The sequence below is a fragment of the Rhinolophus sinicus genome, chromosome 15 (genome assembly GCF_057876585.1).
Source record: "Rhinolophus sinicus isolate RSI-liver-muscle chromosome 15, RSI-T2T, whole genome shotgun sequence".
Taxonomy (NCBI): domain Eukaryota; kingdom Metazoa; phylum Chordata; class Mammalia; order Chiroptera; family Rhinolophidae; genus Rhinolophus; species Rhinolophus sinicus.
This window is the reverse complement of record NC_142515.1, coordinates 115,564,220-115,588,018: the sequence shown is the minus strand read 5'-3', so window position 1 is coordinate 115,588,018 and position 23,799 is coordinate 115,564,220. Positions and strand designations below refer to the sequence as shown.

Below are 23,799 nucleotides of genomic sequence, written 5' to 3'. Positions count from 1 at the left end.
GTGGCATTGACATGTCCATAATCAACTCCTCTGTGATTCAACTGGCCCTGCAGAGAAGGAAAACGTCTTCAGTGTGAACCTGAACGTCTCAGGTCCGCAGCCTGAGCAATCTATGCCTTCGATTACTGAGATTTGGGAATTTTCCATAAATCTGTTATTGACTTCTATTGTAATTTCAGAGAATATATTTTGTACAATCTGAATCCTCATAGAGACTTATTTTATAGCCCAGAATATGGTTTTTCTTGGTACATGTTCTGTGTACATGAATATTGTATACTCATATCTCTCTATTTAGATCTTCTTTCATTTCAAAAATGTTTTGCAGTTTCCAAGTACAGCTTTTGCATGTCTTTCATTAAATGGAATATTTTGAAATTTCATTTTCTAATTGCTGCTTGCTAATACTTAAAATATTTTTATATACTGATCTTCCTTCCTCTGAGCACACCGATTTCAATGATAAATTCTAGATTTAAAAGATTTTCTACATGGACCATGTATTATTAATCTAAAACTTTTTTTAAATTTTTTTAAATTTATTTTTTAAATTTATTGGGGTGACAATTGTTAGTAAAATTACATAGATTTCAGGTGTACAATTCAGTATTACATCATCTATAAATCCCATTGTGTGTTCACCACCCAGAGTCAGTTCTTCCATCACCATATATTTGATCTAATCTAAAACTTTTTAAAGATAGGCTTTCTACACGGACCACTGTAAATAGTGTTTTACTCCTCCTTTCCAATCTTATACACCTTTCATTTTACTTAATTTTTGTCTAGTGCACTGATACAAAGTTGAATAGAAGTGATGAGAGCAGAAATTCTCATCTTCTTCCCAACCCTAGGAACTGAGTATTTCACCACTAAGTAGATATTGGTCTTATGTAGATGTCCTTTATAAAACGAAGTTAGTTCTCTTTTATTTCTAGTTTTGTGATTATTTTCATCATGAATTGGCAATAAATGAGTCAAATGCTTTTTCTGGATTTATTGAGACATGATTTTTTTCTCCTTTATTAATGTGATTAGTTTATTAAATGTTGGGCAAATCTTACATTCTGGGGAAAACCCCAATTGGCCAATGTTATTTTATCCTTTTTCTGTATTGCTGTGTTCAATTTGCTCATATTTTGTATAGGATCTACCTATGTTCATGAATGATATTGGTCTGATTTTTTTTTCTAATGTCTTTGTCAGATATTTCCATCAAGGCTATGTTGGCGTTATAAAATTAGTTGGATAGTATTCTCTTCTCCTCTATTTTCTCAGAGTTTATATAAGATTGACATTTTGTGTTCTTTAAATGTTGATAGAATTCACCAGTGAAGTCATCGGGGCCAGGACTTTTCTTTGTCAAGTGGTTTTTAATTATAAATTCAAATTCTATTATAAATGTATAACTACTCAGATTTTCGGTTTCTTCTTCAGTCAGTTTTGGTAACTTTTGTTTTTCAAGGAGTTTGTTAATTTCTTCTAAGTTATCAAATTTTATTGACCTAAATTTGTAATATTCTCATTTTATGGTTTTAATTAGAATTTTTCAATCTTAGTATTAGTGATATTTGGGGCCAGAAAATTGCTGTGGGGTACTGTGGAATAATTTTAGCAGCATTCTGTTCTTTACTCACTAGATATTGTTGATAGCCACCCCAATTGTGACAACCAAAAATGTCTCTAGATATTGCCAAATGTTCCTTGGGGACAAAATATCTCTGGTTGAGAACCAGTTTTAATGTTTGTAGGATCTTTTGTTCCAGATACTGGTAATTTGTCTCTGTTTTTAAATTAGTTTTGTTAAGTTTTATAAGGTATACAAAAGCAGGCTATGCCCCAGATATGGCCTATGGATGATTTTGCAGACCTTGCCTTAGATCATTAACTCATCTTTGCTAATAAAAGAATGAAAAAGCTGTACTTTCTCCTCTAAGAATATTTATCTATGTCCCATAAATTTTGAAATGTTATGTTGTGTTTATGGTATTTGTCAATTAACGGCTGTGAAGAGTATTGTTTATCTATGGAGATAACATATAAACATTACTGAATGTTATCCCAACAGAACTGCTTACAAATGGACTTTTTGTTCTATGATATACAAGCAATGCAGAACAATATTAATATAAATATGTAATACAATTTAGTCACATAATTAAATATACTCTCCCAACTAGCTGATCAGTTGATATAAATTCCTACAATCTGGCAGCATATTCTTTTTGCTCTTCTAGCTAAGAAAAGCCACAATCTATAACCTCCAGAACATTTACCAGGACAAGAAAAATTACAATTTTACTGCACTTTATAGAGTACTGATTTGCTGCCACCTGCTGGGAGGCAGAAATGGAATTCTCGCTTCCTTAAAGGGCAAGAAGTTGTAAACCTTTGCCTATCCCATAAAACAAAACATAATGTAGGTACCATTGGACCTGAAAGAAATCAATATTAAAGACATGTTAATCGACTGATTATCAGTAAGGCTTCTGGTCAACAGGAGGCTATTAGCAGTTAGATTTTTGGGGAGTCAAAAGATTTTCGACTGTGTGGGAGAAGGGGAGGTTGGCACTCCTAAATCTTGCGTTGTTCTAGGTCAACTGTACTACTATTCACATAGAACCACAATTAAAATAGTGCCATATTTCCTCTTACATTCTTTTTTTTTTTTGGCCTGGACTGTCTGAAAGAAGTGTGTGGGTATCATGACCTCACTCCTGAATACTTAAGCATACATCTCTTAAGAACAAAAGCATTCTTCTAATAATGACAATATCATTATGGTGCCTGAGAAATTTAAGTCACCAATATATCTATTATGCTTCCATGTTCAAATTTCCCCAACTGTCCACAAATGTTCTGTATAACTTTTGAAACATCCATCATCCTATCCAGTTCAATAGTTTTTAATGCAGATCAGTCCTTCTGTCTTTTTATTTTGTCTTTTTGATATTGACATTCTATAAGTCACGTTCTGAATTTATCTGAGTGTTTCTTCACAGATTCAGGCTAAACGTTTTTGGCAAGAATACTACACAGATGTACTTCTAAAAACCTCACAGCAACAGGTTTGTGTTTTCCCCAATATTGGTACTAGAAATTTCTTCCATGAAGCACCTAATAACATTTTGCAAAGGACTAATGTTCCATGGAACACAGGTTAGGGAACACCTACCTGTACAAGGGAAAAAAAAGTGAAACGCACTGAAGTGTTTAAGAGTTTGTAGAATAAAAAACAGGAAAGGATTAAAAATCATTTTTAAATTAAGAAACTTCACTGCCTTAGGTAATGCAAGCTGAGCTTTTATAAAATGTTAACACTGACCAAAAATGAAAAGCAAAAAAACCCCAGAACAACTCCAAAACATTGTATAGATGAGCAACCCTAAGCTTAAAGAAATTAACTGACTTCTCCCACGTTCTATCCTTATTGTATTCACTGTGTTCAGGAGCTGAGATTTGAAACCAGGTCTGACTGTTTCCATGTTCTTTCTACTAGACCCTGTGGTTCATTTGTACTTATGTCCAATTTTATTTTAGTTTGTAATTGACTATTCTTGGGTCTACAATTCCTCTAAGGTAAAAGCAGTGGTCTTTTAGTCTAAATAATAAAAATGAAGACGCTAAAGAAGGAATTTTTTTATTGTTCTATGTTCAGTTAGAATCAAACCATATCAAGTTAAGGAAGCCCCCATCCATCATACGTGTTTGCAACTATGCAAATCCTATGTGGGGACTATCTGTAACATAACCCCCAGATAACTATCTGTAACATAACCCCCATTTATGACCTTTCTTTCCTAGTCGCCATCACTTGATCCTTGTTATCGTCCATTGATGCCGTCATTATTACATTACAGCAAACATTTTGGAGAATTAAGTTTTTCCTAAAAATTCTAAAACTCAGGTTTTACTGCTTATTACATAACCTAACAGGTTTTCAAAAAATTAGTTACCATTCTCCCCCGCAGTGAGGGAGCAAATATTAAGCATGTTCCTTCTCATCTCCGTTTCAGGCGAGAGCCTTTCCCCGGGGGAGACTTGCCGAAGGAGATCAGCACAGGTCCTCGCTTTTGGTGCAAGTTACGAAACATTAACCTATATGAATGGGAAACTTTTAAAAGAAAAAACTGCGAGACCGTCAGCCATTAAAAACCACTCCAGGGTTTAAAAACTTGAGCTATTATTTCTGCGGAACGTTGAGCATTTATTCCAACAGGCTGCAAATTGCTTCGCGGAGTCTGAGTTTTCTTCTTTCACCAGCTCGTCAGACGCCCCATATCTCGCCCTCCAGCCGACACTTTAAGGTTCCCGGGAACGGCAGGAGGTCTGTGTATGCTGGCCGCCGCGGGCTGCGGGGCCGCGGGCTGAACGCCGGCTCCGTCTCCCGGACATCGCGAAGCGCCAAAACCGGGTGATGCACGATACCCTGGAGTTTAGCAGGCGAAAGATCCAATCTGGACCTGAAGAAAAGCCAAAGATACCCGGAAGGCCATAAACCACCCTTCCTTCTTCAGTACCCAGCGCCCCGCCGCAGGCCCGCAGAACCGCAGACAGTCACGCTCAGGCACCCTTCGCCACAAGCCAGAATCCTGCGGCCACGTCCGCCGGGACCCTGGCCACGCCCACTCCCCCACGCCCTGCAGTGGGCTCTGCGCCTGCGCGCGGCAGTGAGAACATTTCCGGCGGAAGGGGCGGGGCGAAGCCGCACTTCCGCGGCCTGAACGGGTGAGTACGGGTGGGGTTTGTGCGGCGTCCGGAACCTGTTCTGGGGCTCCTGTCTAGGGCTGCGGGAGGGACCCACCCGTCGTCGGGGGCGCCCCCTGGAGGATTTGGGGGTTGGGGAAAAAAGAAGAATATTGAATTGGGTGATGTTGGGGGTGCTGGTTGTATGGGCAGGCAGACATCGGCAAAATGGGCTCAGAGGGAAGGTTCGTTGTTTTCTCCTTAAAAAAGGAAATGCTCTGTAAACAGTGTTTTAAAACTTTCATCATCATCATTTTGTGCAGGTGTGTGAGTTTTCCGTTGTGCTGCCGTAAGGCGACTCGCCCCTTGCCGCCGCCAAACCCGGCAAATGGTTAACTATAGCAGGGATAGTCCAGGATGGCTACTGCCAGAGGGTGAAACTATGTTGTGCCCGGGCACGGGCTAGGTCTCTTCCAGCAAACATACTGTTTAAAATAATTTGTATTGCTCACTAGAAAATGAAAGATAAAGCAAATGGTATTTCTTATTTTATTACCTTTCTTAAGAGTTATGTGCTAATACATATACTTTGGAAAACAAAATGAAGAACAAATTACTATAACTTTTCCAAGTTGTTGAAACCCAATTGTTTCCAGAAGTCCTGTGCAGATTCTAAATCATCTTGGGGTCGTCTTGGATGTCCAGAATATTCTTTTATGTAGTGAACATGTCACATCACTTTGTGTTCCATGTAATAAAAATTTAATTATTATTTTGAGGGCTGTATTCTATCAGGAGAGACAAAATAAACATGTGAAAAGTTCCATAACCATAAGAAAATGGAAATCACGGTTTGAGGTATTTGACGATGTCTAAAGAAAAACCTATGTTTGGCATGGAAAGCGCTGGTGAGTGTTTGAAACATTTGCCTCTCAGCTGATTGTTGCCACGTGGGAATGTGGGTACCTCAAACACAGATCTGATTTTTCTCCAGCAAAGGCTGAAAATCTCTATGTGATTAAAAAAGTTTTTTAATGTTAATTGACAACCATTTCACTTACACACCCTCCGTGGCCCAGGAACAGGCAGTTTGTGACTGCTGCAGATTGTCACCTGAGTATTCAGAAATAATTGGAATTGAAAGGAAAAAATACCTGGAAACTGATGGTCAGGTAAGAGTTTAAGAAAATGGATTTAAGCTGGGTCAGATAGGAGAGGTGTCTCAGAGAGGTGATTAAAGTCTCTGTTGGGAAAGTAAGTGGAGATAATGAGTAAACTCTCCTAGAAGAGAAGAGGTCTGAGAACGCAAAGTGCAGTAACTGGAAGAGAACTGGTTTGGGAAACCCTACAATGCCCAACTCCAGACTAGACTTTATTCTAGTGGTTCTCAAACTTGACAAATCAGAATCACCTGGAAGGCCTCTGAAACGAGATTGCTGGCTCCCACCTCCAGAGTCTCTGATTCAGAAGGTCTGGAGTGGGGCCTGAGGGTTTCCTTTTCCCAGCAGTTTTCAGGTGATGCTGCTGCTGCTGGTCTGGGGACAGCATTTTGAGAACCCTGTACTAGGATGTGGGGAACTGTTGGAGGAATTTGAGGTGGATAGTAAGGAGATCAATTACATTCACCGTTCAGTACGAATTCTGCTGTGAAGTCCAAGACAGAAGACTGGGGAGAGGGAGAAAAGAATGTTCCTTACAGTTAATTAGCATCTGCTTAATACTAGGCCCTCTGCCAGGCTCTCTCATGCACACTATTTCTTTTCATATTCACTAAACCCTAATGTTTGGTTTTAGTATTTTTATAGGGAGAGAAGTAGAGATTGCCAAGTTCCCATAGCTACTCTCAGAGCCCTCTGCTAATTCAGATTTGAGCTAGGGTGGTAGCTGTGGAAATGAATCAAAACATTTAATGGTGATGGAATTTAGAGAAATAGAGACTTTTCAAGTAGATGGAAACCTAAAAGTAGAAATTGGGACATCTGAGTCTTAACTAGAAAGGTGATCAAAGATAAAGTGGACAGAGAACTCTAGAATATTTCCTGCATGAATTTAGTATGTGTTCTGTACGACTCTTACATAACAGTGACCTGTTTTAAAGTTGCTTATTTAAAAAGTCATTCTGCTCTACCAAAATTCCTGAAATTAATTGAAAAGGAGAAAGTAAAGCCTTCTATGGAGGTGGTGGGAGATGGTAAACAGATTAATGGCATCTGACAGTTTATCTTCAGATCAAAATTGATTAGCATTGAGAAGTGGAAACTCATGGTGTAACACTGCATTGAACTGTGCTGTGCTATGGACACTGACCTAATGGATTGATTTTGGAAATCTTGTATACTTTTTCTTGCCATAATAGTTATTGAAATTGAAAAGATTCATTGGATCAATTTCAAGACAAATATTTCAAGTCAGACTGGCTGCTGCTGAGCAAATTTTTAATGAAGGAAAAAATCCATATATTGAAATCAGACTTTAAAAAGGAAGTCCTTAAAATAAATGTATGTTTACTGTAAAATTAGAAAAAAACGTATGTTTTCAAACATTGGTTGAGTAATCAGCTTAATGGAGTTATTGACCCATACAAAATTATAGTATATATTCATTTATTGTGTGAGCAATAAACTATGTTGTGGATACAAGGAAAACTCATAGTCTAGGCAAGAGTGACATCTTAAAAAATGATCACAAAACAGTGTGATCGTTACTATAATGGAGGGTTGTGATATGATGGCAAGAGATAGGAGGACACCTGAAAGGACATGGAGAGGAGGCCAGGGAACTTGAGTTGATTCTTGAAGGTTGAGGAGGAATTTGTGAGGTGATTAAAGGAGAGGAGGGCATTCCAATTAGAAGGAACATCACAGGACAATGGCCGAGATGTATGAAAAAGCGTGGCTTTCCCCAGGACCTGTGTGCAGATCAGAATAGTTACAGCAATGTGATAAAAGTGGAGGAGGTGAATGAATTAAGTTGGAGAGATGGGTAAGAGCACTCAAATGGAGTATGAGATATTTATGTAATGACTGTCTTGGCTGGATTGTAAACTTCATGATGTTAGGAGCCATGTTAGACCCACATACTAATGTATTCCAAGGCCTGGCACAGTGCCTAGCATATAGTAGGTTCTCACTAAATAGTTGCTGAGTGAGTGAATGGCTGAATCACAGAAAAACATTTTTTACAGATACAGCAGAGAGAAGTTAAAAAAATATTTTAAGCAGAGGAATAATATAGTCAGATTTAGATTTTATCAGCATACGTACTAGTGTGGGAAATGAATTACTGTCATAGAGGTGGAAGTGGCTATAGTAGGTCGGGGCTTTTTATTAAGGTTGTGCCCAATTGGTAGGTTACGATCTACATTAAAAGAATAGGGAAAAAGACTATTAGAATGTATCACGTGTAATAGAAGTAAGTAAGGTGTTGTGAAACTTGTTTCAGTTTTATGCCTGTGTGTCGACTGATGTAAGTATATTTTTTCCTATGGGCTGTGATCAAAGCTTGAAAGCCATTATCAGAGAGAAATGTAGGAATGAGGTTGGAGAGGAGGGAATGAATATAAAAGATACTTTGGAGGAAAACAAATACAAATCCTAAAATGCTGCTGTCCACATGAACCTTGCAGGGGAGGAGGTGCACCTACCAGCCTATTTCACTATTTTTGTCCACTGGATGTTTTCCATTGTAAATTAATACAGTGACATTCTGGCTTATTAGGAATGGCACTGCTTTGAGGTATCTTACTGAATATTGTAAATGCTGCAACATTTCTCTTGTATTTCAGTAATGTTCAGCTTAAAATCATAGGATGAAAGTATACTCCCTCCCGGGAATCATGAAAATTCATTGAAACAGTTTGATTTGATTATTTGCCAGGTTCTTTGATTTCTTCCCATAAGAAAGCAGAAAAGGAGGCTTAATTACACGAGCAAGTGAGAAATCCTTCTCCCTATCTCCATGATTTTGCCACTCCAGTAGACTTAGTCTGTTGTGCCTGTGACATATATATAAGGGTAGAAAATTGCTCACACAAGGCTGAGTTACACTGGCTTTAAAATATTTATAGACTCATTTAAAGTCTGGTTGATTGGTTAAATTAATTGCTTTAAATATATTATGCTTTTTGTTACCAGGTATGAATTATTCCCTGTGGAGCAAAAAACATTAAAAATTTTTAAGAATTTGGTCTGTTTTGTCACCTAATACATTTTTGGGATCTTCTACTGATAAGGTTTGCACAGAAAATGTAAACTAATTTTTCACTTTGGCCTAAGCAAAAAAAAAAGAAAGAAAGAAAAAGATAAACAAAATGAAGATAAACAGCTTGCCATCATCTTTCCATACTCAAATGTAAAGGGTTATTTGATGGTCTCTTGATGTGACATGACACCACTCCTCTTTTTATGTGATAATCTATCTACAGTTGGTACCATACACATCTGGGTTTATGAAATCCACAGTTTTCCCCAAGCTCTGCTGCTCGTTGTGAGGCCTTGGTCAGGCCTCACAACTAGTGTAACCTTCCTGAGCCTCACCCGTAAAATAGAATCTGACCTATGTAGTGAGGCTTAGCTGAGGAAATGCATGCACAATATCTCACATATAAACATCCAGTAAAGACTAGCAACTGCTGCTCTGCCATTCAGATGGTCCCCAGGGTTTGGGGGCACCAAGAAAATCAGCCCCCAGGGAGAGAGTTGAAGATGTAAAAACCTAGAATTATGTACATCTGGATAACTTCTTGGTTTTGGCAAAAGAATGGAGTAAAATGGTAACCTTTTCCTGGCTCTTTTTTCTTAGGAACCTTTTAAGATTTGTATTGGCATCAAAGGGCGGAGAACACAGTCCTGGACTGATGACCCCGCAGTATAAATCATAAACTTTTCAGATAGTTGACATGGATTTTCTGAGAAAGACTGCAGTTGTAAGAAATCACTATTTTAAATGTTAGAGCAATCTATATACTATTTACTAGATCGTTTTATTCATCTCATTTATTTAGGGACTGTTACTTGCTTGCATTATTACAAGTGGACGTATTTTCATCTAGTTGAGTTCTTGTTACAGGGTTTTGATTCCTTGCAAGCTAATCTTTCTGTTCTGGACGATTAGTTGGATGTCTAAGGTACCTTGATTCAACAAGGAATTTAGAAGGTGGAATGTTTTTAGTAAAGGTTCTCAGGTCACACAGGTTAAGATTATTACTCAAACTTTTCTTTATAGTATATTAGATCAACATAAAGTAGATAGAGTATCCACCCAGGAACCTTAAAGCAACAATTAACAGATTACCATGCGCCAAGCGTTATGTTAGATTCTGAGGAAATCAAGAGTAAGATACTGTCTTTTCTCTGGGAGGATCGTCACCTGTGATGAGTGAGAATTAGTGGGGAGAGGTCTATAAAAAGATAAATTAGAACATAAGAGGACAAATACTCTACCTGAGATGTGTGGAGCATTGAAGATTGAACATTTGACTGCCTGGGAAAGGTGGGGGGAAGATGTGTCTTAGAAGACGGGGTGTTTGAATTGAGTAGGAGTTTGTCAGGCAGAAAAGTGGAAGATATGCATTGCGGATACCTAATTTTTATTATAGCATGTAGATGGGTTTAAAAAAGAAATCTACCATGCTTAAAAATGGTCACTAGTCCATGGACATCACATTATTTCAGAGTACTGTCGAACTTTAAATCTTAATACAATGATTCTGATAGAATTTCTGTGCATAGAAACATAGCTAAAACACGATTATCACTGTTTTCACCTTGCACATAATTCTCTTTACTAGGGTTTTGGATATATATGCTAATTTTATGTCTGCTTTAGAAAACGACATAGAAATATAATAATGATGGTCACAATAACTGGCTAAATTAGGATTCATCAAGTTTGATTCTCATATTATGAGAAATTTAAATGCAGATAGGGAAGCAAGTTACAGGTGATGGCAAGATAAAAATTAAATCATGAATCGTTATTAGATATTTCTCATTGAAATTATAAAAATTCTAAATTTTAAAGAGAGATTTTTGTTTTTTGTTTTTTACCATAGCAACTATATTTTGTTTGTTTTAAATGTCTTTTTGAGTGTTGTGTGAAGGATGGTAGTGGATGTGTTTAATAAATTTTTTTAGAAACATTTTTACACATTTTTTATGCACTATCCTTTTGGAATAAGACTAATTGTACAAATAGAAGTCATAACTTTCCCCTCCCACTCAAAACAGAAAAATGAGCAGTTTTAGTTCTAATACAAAAATGTTATTTCTTTTCCCTAATGCTATTTAGCTAAAATTAATGTTATGCTACTTGGCCATTGAAATACAATTTAGAGAGGTACTTTGGAGCAATAATTTATTGCATTGTGCTGTGAGGTACCAAAATTTTCAAATAATCATAAACCCAAACTTGGTAGTCTGTATGTATCATTTGTCTTTAAATTTTAGTTTGCCACTGGAAGCTAGGTCTATGACCTAATTTTTACTAAAGTTTTATAAATTGTTTTAATCATAATAAAAGCTAATGTTTATTGAGCTCTTACTCTGTGCTAGGCACTGTTCCAAGCTTTTTCCATGAATGAACTCATTTCGTTCTCACAGCCACCCTATTCTCTTAACTATTCTCTCAACAGAGGAAGCTGAGGTATAAAGTGGTTCAGTAACTTGCTCAAGGTCATTATAGCTTAAGTGGCAAAGACTCAGTGACCGTGGCTCATAACCTCTGTGCTTTCCTGACTCTCGGCATATTGAATCAGCTTTCATAATCTAATACAGTTTGAAATGGAGAATATCAGTAAATCTAAGTAAAGGATCCTCATCTAATTCCCTAGTGGTTCAAACTGTAGTGTGCCTACCTGCAGAGATTCTCACTCGTGGGGCTGGGTACATGCATTGTTAATAAGCACCCACGCAGTTCTGACCACACTGAGCTGGTTAGTATACGGTCCTCGAAGTTCATTCCACATGAAGGCTTGTTTTGTGCTTATGTTAGGTCATCCTTTGCATATATCTGTGCCCCAGGGTGAGTCTCATGAACACATACTGTATCTAAACTTAGGCCTCAACTGCCTGCACTGCTAATCACACTTCTTGTGTAGAGAATGAATAAAAGGCCAGCACCAGAGCGATTTCTTTTTTAACCTTTTGAATGAACTTCAGAATAGGGTATGTTTGATCTGAGAAATTGTTTAGGTGAATGTAAAGTCCTTAGAAAATGAGCATGACATAAAATTTCTACCCTAATGGATTTTGTGTGTGTGTGTGTGTGTGTGTGTTTGTTTTCTATTTAGAAGAAAATTTGAATGTACATTGCACTTCACAGTAGAGCAATAGTTCCATGATTTGGGTTACTCTTAATAGTAACCGTAGGCAACAAGGTGTCTTGGTAAGAAACTTTCACGCATTTGTCCTACCGCGAACCCTGGTTATGTGTGTTTTAGAATATAGGGAAAACGCTAACACTTGTAGTTTCACTATTTCAGTATCTTAGTTGTATATTGAACTGGCAAAAATATGTTTTTCTTTCTTTTAGAGAATCACAAATCACACTGAGCCAAAAAAGCGTCCATTGTTTTCTTCAGCTACAAATAAAATGAATGTTCCCGTGCTGCTACAACATCCTCACCGGCATTTCCTAAAACGCCTTTTGAGAACACCTTTCCGATGTTACCACTTCATCTTTCACTCAAGTACTCATCTCAGATCAGGAAGCCCATGGGCTCGGCCGTTTGAGTCTCTTAGACTCCATTGTACAAAGTGGATGCTGCTGTCAGATGGTTTAAAGAGAAAATTATGTGTACAAACAACCTTAAAGAAACACACAGAAGGACTTTCTGATAAAGAACAAAGATTTGTGGATAAACTTTATACTGGTTTAATCCAAGGACAAAGGGCCCACTTAGCAGAGGCCATAACACTTATAGAATCAACTCACAGCAGAAAAAAAGAGTTAGCCCAGGTCCTTCTTCAGAAAGTCTTGGTCTATCACAGAGAACAAGAACAGTTAAATAAAGGAAAGCCACGAGCCTTTCGAGTGGGTCAGTCTTTTTTTTTTTTTGGCCTGTTCTGTAAATATTTTTCTAAATTCTCTTTAAAAAGTCTAAATAGTTTGCATTCTATTGTTTTTTTTTTTTTGCTTTTCAGAACTTTGAGATGAATTTTAAATGCCTTTTGTTTGCAAATATTAGTCTTGCTATGTTGGAAAAAAAAACGCCATGACCATTTGAACTAAGGCTCTGTATTTTAAGAGAATAATGTAAGATTTCTATTGGGAAGAATCTTGATGTGGCTCCCAGAATACCCTGTTTCCCCGAAAATAAAAGACCTAGCCGGACAATCAGCTCTAATGTGTCTTTTGGAGCAGAAATTAATATAAGACTTGGTCTTATATAAGACCCGGTATTGTATTGTATTGTATTATATTATATTATATTATATTATATTATATTATATTATATTATTATATTAGACCCAGTCTTATATTAAAATAAGACTGGGTCTTATATTAATTTTTGCTCCAAAAGACGCATTAGAGCTGAATGGCTAGGTCTTTTATTTTCAGGAAACACGGTAGAAATATGAATGGGGAATAACTGTTAACCAGCTCACTCCTTCCTCTCAGTAGTCCTTCTGCGTACTAGTCTAAAGCGAATTCCGTTTTGGTGGTTTTATCAGTTATAATTATTATTCTCACATTTCAAAGTTCTATTTCTTGGGTGTTTTCATTAGTCTTCCTATAGGCAAGTATCGCTTCTTTCAGATACTTTTTGTTAAGAGTTTCTGGGAGTGATTTGGCTCTGACTACAGCCATCTCAATACCAAAATGTATTTTAAAGGCAAGACCATATTTATTTTCAGTCTAAAAATATTAGGTGTTCATTTAATTTCTTGAACAATTGACTTGTTTCTGTAATTGCAAATAAGCTTGCTATATTTTTGAAATTGTGCATTTTAAAATAATTTAGATATGTTTGACCATCAGAATTAAGTCAGTTTTGGGTGGCATAAGAGCTTTTCATAATGGCTAGTTAGGTGTTCCCAACCAATCCTCTCACTAAAAACAACTTGTAATCGTGAGCTAAGCACAGAAACTTTGTGAGGAATGGATAAATACACTTAAAAATGGACTGGCATTACATTAGATTTTTGTATCTCAGTTTATTGGTAACATGGGGACTAAAACCTCTTAGTTTTTAGAATAACAGGCATCAGTGCTTTAAAGGTAATTTCAAAAAGAGCTCACCACCTGGTTTTTCACACATTTATTCTTCTGCCCTCATTGAGGGAACCCTCATTTTGAGAGTATACATTGGTTGTTAATAATCTTTATGTATTGTAGGCAGACAAAATAGCAAAGTCCCAAAGAGAAATTTCAGTTATGACAGAGTGTTTACTTGTTAGGCTTTAGAGGTTCTTTGAAGAGAAAATGTCCCAGAAATATCTGGAGTTAACCAGCAACGCACACAACTAGCTACTCATAGTTTTGCGATGTTATTCTGGTTCTTCCATGTTATAAGGCCTTATAAACATATGTCTTTATTGAAGTTATTTTATCAGTATTATCAATAAAAGCAAAAAATGTTTACTGACCCATAAAGATGTTTAAGACAAAGACATGCCCTGAAAATTGTGGGAAGGAACCAAGCATACTATATGCCATGCGTACTTTTGAATATAGTTACAGTTAAATGCTTGTTTTATATACTTTATTGAACATACACTTATATATCTCTTACTTTATCCCATGAGCTGTTCTAGACTTATTGCCAATATTACCTCATTTAATCCTTACAACAGCCTGAAGAAATAGGTGCCATTATATCCATTTGCAGAGTATACTGAGGTACAGAATGGTTAAGTGACTTACCCAAGATTACACAGCTCCTAAGAGGCAGAACTAGAAATAGATCTGACCTGCTGGCTCTGATTTTGTGCTCTTACCTGCCGTTCTCTACTAACTCTCCAAGTAGGGGAATTTCCTGCTGAAGACAAATTATGTATTCTTTGAGTTATGGGTAAGATGAAAAACTTCTCTCTTATAAATAGAAAACTTAATCACTGACAATTTCTAGAGTCATGAGTTGTTTTCCCAGTGGAAAGATAAAGTGTCCAAAATTGGGGTAGGTGGAATAATTACTGATCATGATGAGAGGTGGGCAGATGTAGAAATTCAGCACATTGATAACAGGCAATGAAGTCTGTCCCGAAAGGTCCACATTGTAGTAAAAAGACAAGTTTTTATAAGTGAATCTGATGAACATATGGAACTTGGAATTATTTCCTTTTTATATCCCTGTTACTCAGGAACTGGATAAATAAATGGGTTTTCATTTACTCCTTTAGGAAACGTTAACATACATTAATGATGGTTTTAATAAATTAGGAGAAACAAGGTGGTCTGATATTTTAATAGAACTCATCATAGTGCTGATTTCATTTCATTTATTTCATTAAATTAGAAGATCTCTTTTCACTATAGGATTGTCTGGGCCCCCGGGTGCTGGAAAATCAACCTTTATAGAATATTTTGGAAAAATGCTTACTGAGAGAGGGCACAAATTATCTGTGCTAGCTGTGGACCCTTCTTCCTGTACTAGTGGTGGTGAGTATTGCTGATCTTCTTAAATTGCAGAGTTAGGGCTCTCTTGGGCTTCTCTGTTGCAACTTAGGGGGAATTTGCGTCGTCCAGTGACTTCTAACCTCTAGCTGAGTTTGGTCTCACTGAAGGAAGGGAGTCCTGGTGGGCAAGTGGAGGCTGAGGAAGGCAGTGTTGGCCATTGGGCTCTACAGACAAGGTTAGCCCAGGAGTAGACTGGGTACTTAGAGAGCTGGGAGAACACTGCCAGAAATTGAAGATAATCAAAAGCGAATTTCAGCCCTTTGTCTATCAGGGCCTGAGGTTAGGCCCCTCTTCCCTCTTGTTGTTTTTCCTGGCTACATCAGCCCCTACACAATTCAGAAAATGGGCCTTATTCATTATTAGCCTCTTAATGTTGTAACATCTCTTAAGCTTAAAAAAAACCCTTATTGCTCTTTATGACTTGTCACCTGTGTATATTACATGTTCAGCTCAACAGGAAGCTCTTAGATGTCCCGTGTAATATACTACTGCTCCCCTCCAGCACTTAGTGCAGTACGTTGCTCTCAGTGCTCTGCCATTACTTACTGATTTGAGGTCCTGCCGTCACTCAAAGTTTAATTTGCAGCTCATCAGAGATATAATGAATAAATGTAGTTCCACAAAGGATCATTTAAGGAAAACATAAAGCATACCGTATAAATACTCAGGAGAGGTTTCTTCTCGTATCCTTCTTTATGATTTAAGCTTCTCACATTACAGTTATTCATTTAAGAAGTATTTCAGTGCCTATTGTAGGTGAGGCATTCTCCAAGGAAGGGACTGCATTGTCTAATGGTGAATAAGACCTTTTGGCCTTATGGAACTTTATATCATATGAGGGAAACACAGGCTATTACAATGTAATGTGTGTTGTGAAGGGAAATACAGGGTGCTTTGTGGAAGTGTTTGGTTTGTATGCCGTGGGTTTCATTCTAATACTAGCGGAAAGATTGGCATAAGGTAGTCTGATTAAAGTTGCATAGCTATGTGGTTCCTGACCTTTCTGAAACCAAAAATGAGGTTCCCTTTCCCATGTAAAAATATACCAGGGGTGCCAAAAATATATATACAAGTGGACACTTTGGTCGATGTTGCTCAAACAGTAGTAGTTCTCCGTAATTAGAAGTGTCTGGACGCTGATGGTAACCACTTTGAGCACCTCTTGTAATTGCAGAAGTCAAACGTGACTTGTATTCATCTTTTATTATTGGTATATATTGAGTATCACAATTTTAATAGTTTTTTCTTAAAATGTGTATACATTTTTTTGGCACCCTCTGTATATAGACTTTGAAAAAAATACACAAGTATAAATAGTACACTGTAAGTGTAGATTTCTACCACATCACAACAGTACATCCATTTGAAAAATAACCTTACATTAAGATTTGAGAAGCATTAGTTTTTGGCCCATAATCAGTCCTCCTTGTGCTTTGTATTCACAGACCCTCTGCAGTAGCTTTGAGACCTCCCTGAGAGTCTGCACACAACAGTTTTGGATTCATTGGCAAAGACAATTATATGGGAGAGTAATTTCATAATGTTTAGTTCAGTGTGTTTGGATATATAGGAGAATAAAATATAGCTTTGGCAGATTGTTGACTTACACAGACATGATTTCATGGGAAAAATTACTTTAGAAAAAATGTTTTATGTGCAGTAAGTAACGTAGTTGAGATATCTGGTAGGTCTGAGCTCTAGGATTAGAACCTATGAGAGCTCTAAACTGGAATCATAAGGGAAAAGATCATATCTTGAAGGAACTTCTCAATGTTTAGTAGCTAGGCTGGAGAATCTAGATGTGACCCTCCACGCAGTGGAAAGCCATTACAGATTTTGAGGGGCTTGAAATGTTAACAAGATTAATTTCACATCATTGTATATAGTGTGTGAGAGGAAAGTTCGATAATATGAAACACAATTTGAGATTTTTGGAGAAAATGTCATAAAGCACTTCCCCTAGGAACTGGCTGATCGATAATTGGCCCTTATAGGTGTTTTCATGATGAAAAATGTAACTGTGTTTTAGGATCATTGTTGGGTGATAAAACCCGAATGACTGAGTTATCAAGAGATATGAATGCATACATCAGACCATCTCCTACTAGAGGTACTTTAGGAGGTGTGACAAGAACCACAAATGAAGCTATTCTGTTGTGTGAAGGAGGGGGATATGACATCATTCTAATTGAAACCGTAGGTGAGTGTGATTTTCTACTTCATAGCAGTAAAATACTATTCTAATGAACTCTATCTAAAGATGAGTGACAACTAATTTCGTTTTGTTCATTCAGCGGATATTCACTAAAGAGGTAATTAAATACAAGGTATCTCAGATTCTATAGGAGATATGAGTATATGGGCTATAATCCTACCCTTAAAAGAAAAATAAGCCACGTATCTAGGTAACTGTTATACAAGGGGGTGTAAGTGCCAGAGGAGAACTGTAAGCATCAGGATGACTTATGGAAACAGCACTTTAACATAACGCCTGTTTTCTTTAAGCACATTTCGTATGTCTACAATATTTGCTAAGAATGTTGATGTAATTGGGTGCTTCTTGAATACACGGCCAAGTTTTATTTCATTTTTATATCCCTAGCACATAATTATATGTGATGAAAATAGTGACATGGAAACCCCAAGAAATTCACATTTTTGTGGAGAGACAGTCTATTATATTACTGTATGATAAATGTTTGTGACAAATCTGACTTATATTTGGGGATCAGGGAAGACTTCTGGGAGGAGGTGACAGTTGAACTCGGTGTTGAAGGAAGAGTTGGAGTTACATAAAGTATGGGCGACAGGGCATTTGCAGACACAGCTGAGTGAGAGAACGTGACCCACTCAGAGAACTGCAGTTTGCTCAGGATTCTCAGAGCAGAAAGTGTGAAGGCGGTTCAGTAAAGAGACCCGGCTGGGAACTCCGCCATCTAAGGGTGGGTGGAGGAAAAGGTGCCTGAGTAGTAACAGAATCAGGGGAGAAGAGGACCATGAAAACCCAAGTGTATCACCCAGAAGTTGCATTTGGCTGCTTGTCTCAGAGACTCAAAATGACTGACTCAGATGAGAAAGAGGTTTGTTTTTTTGTGAGTAAAAGAAGCCTGGAGGCAGGCAGCCCCGAGCAGGCGTGGTGGTCCTACCATCCTGAAGGTTGCTCGTGGCTAAAAAATGGCTGACAAAGCTCTGTCACGGCTGTGTTCCAGGGAGAAGGGGCAGGCAGGCAGAGGAGGTATACCTCCTGGCTGGGGTACGCCTCCTTGAAAGAAAAAACCCTTTCCTGGAACCCTCATCTAATGATTTGCTTTCACTCGCTAATCACCTCTAGCTGAAAGGGGTCTGGTGAATGTGGTCTTTCACTGGTACCTTGATGCTCTTAGTAACACTGGGGTAAGGAAATAGGGAAGAGTAAATACTGACTGGACAACTAGAAGCCCGCCACACGAAGGAAGGAGGGAGTTTTGAGAGGAGTTTTAGTGAAGTGGGGAATGTGGAAATCAGGTTTAAGTGGATTGAGATTAATAGGAAGTAGTCAAAAGACAGTGAGCATATGTTGCTTTTATCTAGAAACTTAGCAATAAAGAGAGAGAGAGAGAGAAATCTGGTGACGATTGGAGGAGGCTGTGAGTTTTTGTCTTATTCTTGTTCGGTTTCAGATGAGAAAGACTTGAGTACAATTTGTGTGACGTGCTGAGGGACAAGAGCCTGTAGACAAAGGCGAGGTTAGAGAGAAAGCAGAGCGAGGGCCCAGAGGAAGTGCGAAGGAAAGAGGGTAGTTGTCAGCCAGTACTTCTACCACCCGGGTGGAGAGGAGGCAGCAAGGCCGAGCCTGTACTCTATCTGCTTGTTTGTGGAGGGCCGGGGAGCTGAGGCAGTTCTTGCCTTTATTTCACTGGGAAGTCATCCTCATGCGGGGAGATTATGGGACAGTGAGTGTTGTAATAGCCACTGTGAGAAGTGGGCAGGAAGCTGACAGAGGGCATTTTAGGGCATTGCTTTTGCTGGGCCGTGTGGAAAGTGCAGCAGACGGTGGAGCCCATGACCCTGTAGGGTCGCTTAGGTCCACACAGTGGAGCGATTTCTCCCGCAGGATATAAAGGATGGAACACAGTTGGATTGCTCCATGGGTGGAGGTTTTCAGGGCTGACATAGAAGGATGAGAAGGCAAGGAAGCTGAAAGTATTGACAGGCATAGTCTAAGATTAGAATCACAGTGTTCAAACTGCTCACTGATAAAAGGGAAGCCAAGAAAGCTGCAAGAGGGAGGCGAGAACGGAGGCCTGGAGGTTCTCCCCTCAACCAAAGACCGAGACCAATGGGAACAAGGGAGGGAGAGAGACGGGAAGGCTAACGGTTTGCTCATAGGGTAAGACAGTGGCATTTAATAGATTCTTCAGAAGTGGGGTGTTTAAAGTGGGATGAGGTTGAGTGTGTGATTGTACGAGTGAATGAAGTGGAATGGAAAGGATGATCAGTGTAGTTGAGATTCCAATTACTGTGAATGTTTTAGTATATAGTTGTGATTTAAAATTTCAGGTGTGGGTCAGTCGGAGTTTGCTGTTGCTGATATGGTTGACATGTTTGTTTTACTACTGCCGCCAGCAGGAGGAGATGAATTGCAGGTAATTGTTTTGGCTCCCCTCTCGCTCCCCCCAAAACACGAAGTATACATCTCTAAAAGTACAAGTTTCCAAGATCGTGTTTTTGTAAATCAAGTTTATATTAGAGTCAGGAAAAAAACATCATTCACATTTGACTAAAATACTTGAGTCAAAGGCAGATTCTATATATTTCTTCCCAACTTACAATATAGAATTTATGACCTTGAGTTAATCATGCAACGTACATTTTTCCACCTGTGAGAGTTGGAATACATGGGCAGCTCTAGTCAAAAGACACCACTGCTGCATGGGTGTTTGTAGTGTAGTTGGTTCAAAAGTTGGTCATAAGACATCATTTTCACTGGGATCCCACTATCATAGTTTACATATTGTAAAATAGAATTCTTACTTTCCTCCTGCAATGCAATTCTGGCACTGACTGCCTGGTGGTAACAGCCTCCACAGGTTGAGGGCACCGCTCTCCACAAGACTGCCCTCACTCTGAGCCACCCACGGCTCAGACCAACCGGCTGCAAATGTGGTTCCCACTACCCCTCAGGTCTGATAATTCACTAGAATGACTCACATTCTAGTGAATCGTAGTGAACTCACATTCTAGTCAACTTAGGGAAAGCACTGTATTATAGTTACAGTTGTATTATAAACACTACATATCAGGAGCAGCCAAATGAAGATTCACAGGGAAAGGTCTGGAAGAGTCCCGAACTTGAAGCTTCTCTGTCCTCAGGACACATTTCCCTCCTGGCACGTTGATGTGTGTCACTTACCAGAGAGTTCACTGAGCTTCAGTGGTCAGAGTTCTTGCAGGGATTTCTTTATATAAGCCCGATTGGCTGAATCATTGACCATGTGATAGAACTCAGTCCCAGGCCACACGTCCGCGGAGGTCAGGCTGATCTCACATGACTTAAGGGCCCAACCCTCTAATCACATGGTTGGTCTTTCTGGTGTGGTCAGCCCCCATTGGAGGGTTCTTGCATAAACTCAGGTCCTGTCCCAGGCACTCCTGGTGAATAACAAAGACACTGCTGTCACTGGGGAAATTCCAAGGATTTAGAGGTTACTTCCCAGGAACCTTGGACAAAGACCAGAAAAATTCTTTATTACACAATACTTCCCTTTCAATTGTAGGATTCTAAAACAATAGGGATGCTGCAATTTAGAAACATTAACTATTAGAATTTAATCATTGAAAGTTATGTTTAAAAGTATGTGAAAAGAAATTTCAATCTTAGATGGAAAAAAATCTACATTTTTCTAAATGAAGCTTGACCTTAGAACGTCTAGTGTTTTTATGCAATGTAATTTAAATCAAGGGAGTGAGGGATTTTTAGCCATCAGGTTATTTTTCCTTAAATGCAAATTGCACAAAGAAAGCTATACATTTAAGGAAAACTTCAAAGACTTTGTTTCTGGAAATGCAGATGTTAGTAATCAGTGTGTTTTCTGTTTAAGCACCTTAGTGGTGGATGGTTTTGCATTGTTAGCTCATGAGAAGCAGAATCCATCATGAGACAATCTGAACTGCCTCCTGCCACTCAGTCATGTATGTTGATGACATACTCTAATTCTGAGTGTATTTCAGCATGTTGGTCTCTAAGTTTAGAAGAGATGTGACAGATGACTTCCATAATCCCAAGAGCAGGTGCTTTTGAGTAATTTCTGTCTAGTCACTGTGATTCCTGGTATCCAGGGCTTGGGAGGATGCAGAGAACACATGAGTTAAAGAAGGGTATGACTTTCAAAATCTTAGCGTTGTCTGGTGTCCCATTTTTTGCTGTAATTAAATTGAATGATTCTGATAAACTGCTTTCTTTAGGGTATCAAAAGAGGTATAATTGAGATGGCAGATCTGGTAGCTATAACTAAATCTGACGGGGACTTGGTTGTACCAGCGCGGAGGATACAGGCGGAGTATGTGAGCGCGCTGAAGTTACTCCGCAAGCGGTCGGAAGTCTGGAGACCCAAGGTGAGCTTGCATTCCGTTCTGCGTTTTCCACCTTGAGTGGACTGTGCGCGGTAGAAGAAAGGAGGAAAGTCCCAAGCTAGACATATAATCAATCTTTGTATGTGAGATTGCAATTTAAAAAATTACGACAAAGCCAGAGCAGGCAGTCATGATTTTAAATATAATCCCTCAACCACTAGATGTCAAAAACTAGATGTGAGGTGATAGATTAGATTGCTTAATGCTTGACTCGAGCCATTTGGAAGTGAAAGCAAATCCATTCTGAAAGGGGAACAGTCCTTAAGATTATGGAGCAGTTAATGATTTGATTATCTGTATTAGAGTTTGAGTAAGAGAGAAAAGGGTCTTAATGTGATAACTTCCCTTCCCATTATACTTGTTGGATGCTGTTTTCAATAAGGACAAGAGAGAAAAAGGGAACTCCTGTAGTAAGTGGTGCAGTAACAGTGATGTGGACAGCTTTGTCTGCAGGAGGACACTTATTAAAGAGTAAGGGCAAATCACTGTAGTGAGAACAGTGATGACGGAGCTGACCGCCAGCTCCCAGTCTCCTCAGACACACTGTATGTTGGGTGTGGGCCGTCTTGTACATGTAGGTGCTGGGCGCTCGGCTCTTAGCACTTAGTCAGGCAACTTTGACAGAGGCAGTGGGGCTGTTTGCTCAACTTAGTTTCATCTCCTGGCTCTCAGGCCTCAGAGAAACCTACGTAGGATTGCCCTTCTCATCCTTGTGACCCTCTTCCATGATGCCTCTCGAGACCATCTGAGCAATCCTCAGTCCAAATAAATCTCTGGGCTAAAAACTTGACCTTGAATCAGTAATTTATTTCTGCTATGCACTTAGAAATCCTAGTGTGTTACTTCATTATATTAACTTTGACACAGCAATAAAATGTCTCATTTTTGCAACTTGCCTATTTCCATAGACTGTAAGAATTAATTGTCAAATATCAGAGTCCCCATGAGAATGTGTTCTATCATTTTAAGTAAAATGGTTCCGGTTTTTCCCTTTTCAATAGGTAGTTCGTATTTCTTCCAGAAGTGGAGAGGGGATCACTGAAATGTGGGATAAAATGAAAGAATTCCGGGACTTAATGCTTGCCAGTGGGGAGCTGATTGCCAGACGACAGAAGCAGCAGAAAGTTTGGATGTGGAATCTCATTCAGGAAAGTGTGTTAGAACATTTCAGGACCCACCCAACAGTCCGGGAACAGATTCCTCTTCTGGAAAGAAAGGTTCTGAGTGGAGCCCTGTCCCCAGGCCTAGCAGCAGACTTGTTGTTGAAAGCTTTTAAAACAGAGACTAATGAAATTCATCCTATACAATAATTTTGTATATCGTTTCGTGAAGTATTTTAATATTAAAAGTCACTTGTGTGGTTATATTTTCAGTAATGCTTTTGTCGCTCTCGGCCTCCTTATTTGTGAACCGTGCTTGAAAACTCGAAGAATGTTAGGTATGGATGGCCAAGGTCAGGCAGTCGGGCAGTGTTCATAAGGTACCTGCTGTCTGTTATGATTTCCTTTTCTTCCTATTCTTAAACCCAGGCACTGTGGGATTGTTTCTTCTCATCAGTCAGGAACAGAGAAAACTGAGGAGGACAGTGGAAGATCAGATACCTTAAAATGCTTTTTTTGATTCTATATTCTCTGGGAGTTTCAAGAGAAAACGTAAGCAAGAATCACCACATTTTTGAAGTCTTACTTGAGGCCAGAATAATACACAGTGGGTTTCTAAGAGCTGACAATCATGACTGACATTTAGTGTACCCGACTATTCCAGGAATTTCTGAAATGGCCATGTACACGAGTAACCAAACAGTCGGAGTATGTAGTGAGGTGAACAAAACTTTAGAGTCTATTTGTCTAGTCTCTGGGACCCCCACTCCCCTCCCACCCCCTA

General features: G+C 38.7%; 1 protein-coding gene and 1 long non-coding RNA gene across 4 annotated transcripts; one reads left to right on the top strand and one right to left on the bottom strand.

Moving 5' to 3' along the window:
- Positions 1-1,296: 1,296 nt before the first annotated feature.
- Positions 1,297-4,677, bottom strand: LOC109446914 (uncharacterized). Its single transcript, XR_002137294.3, has 2 exons — positions 4,572-4,677; positions 1,297-4,463 (listed from the first exon to the last, which is right to left on the bottom strand). It is a non-coding gene; the product is annotated as an uncharacterized LOC109446914 (long non-coding RNA).
- Positions 4,678-4,712: 35 nt separating this feature from the next.
- MMAA (metabolism of cobalamin associated A) lies at positions 4,713-23,291 on the top strand. Of its 3 annotated transcripts, none has more exons than XM_019730750.3 (7): positions 4,713-4,728; positions 12,217-12,721; positions 15,163-15,285; positions 17,333-17,503; positions 19,843-19,928; positions 21,748-21,897; positions 22,917-23,291. In XM_019730750.3, exons 2-7 carry the CDS (start codon positions 12,277-12,279, stop codon positions 23,223-23,225), a joined length of 1,284 nt encoding a protein of 427 aa, XP_019586309.3. In that variant the 5' UTR covers positions 4,713-4,728; positions 12,217-12,276; the 3' UTR covers positions 23,226-23,291. The 3 variants fall into 3 exon arrangements, with proteins under 3 accessions (XP_019586309.3, XP_019586305.3, XP_019586308.3); XM_019730746.3 differs by having other exon boundaries at positions 4,723-5,858; XM_019730749.3 differs by lacking the exon at positions 4,713-4,728 and adding an exon at positions 5,965-9,610.
- Positions 23,292-23,799: the final 508 nt, after the last annotated feature.

Bases quoted from the DNA above. Each gene is read 5' to 3' on its own strand.
- MMAA (XM_019730746.3), top strand. From the start codon at position 5,721: ATGTTAATTGACAACCATTTCACTTACACACCCTCCGTGGCCCAGGAA. The intron at 17,504-19,842 runs GTGAGTGTGATT...TTAAAATTTCAG, and splicing joins CATTCTAATTGAAACCGTAG to GTGTGGGTCAGTCGGAGTTT. The intron at 21,898-22,916 runs GTGAGCTTGCAT...CCTTTTCAATAG, and splicing joins CGGAAGTCTGGAGACCCAAG to GTAGTTCGTATTTCTTCCAG.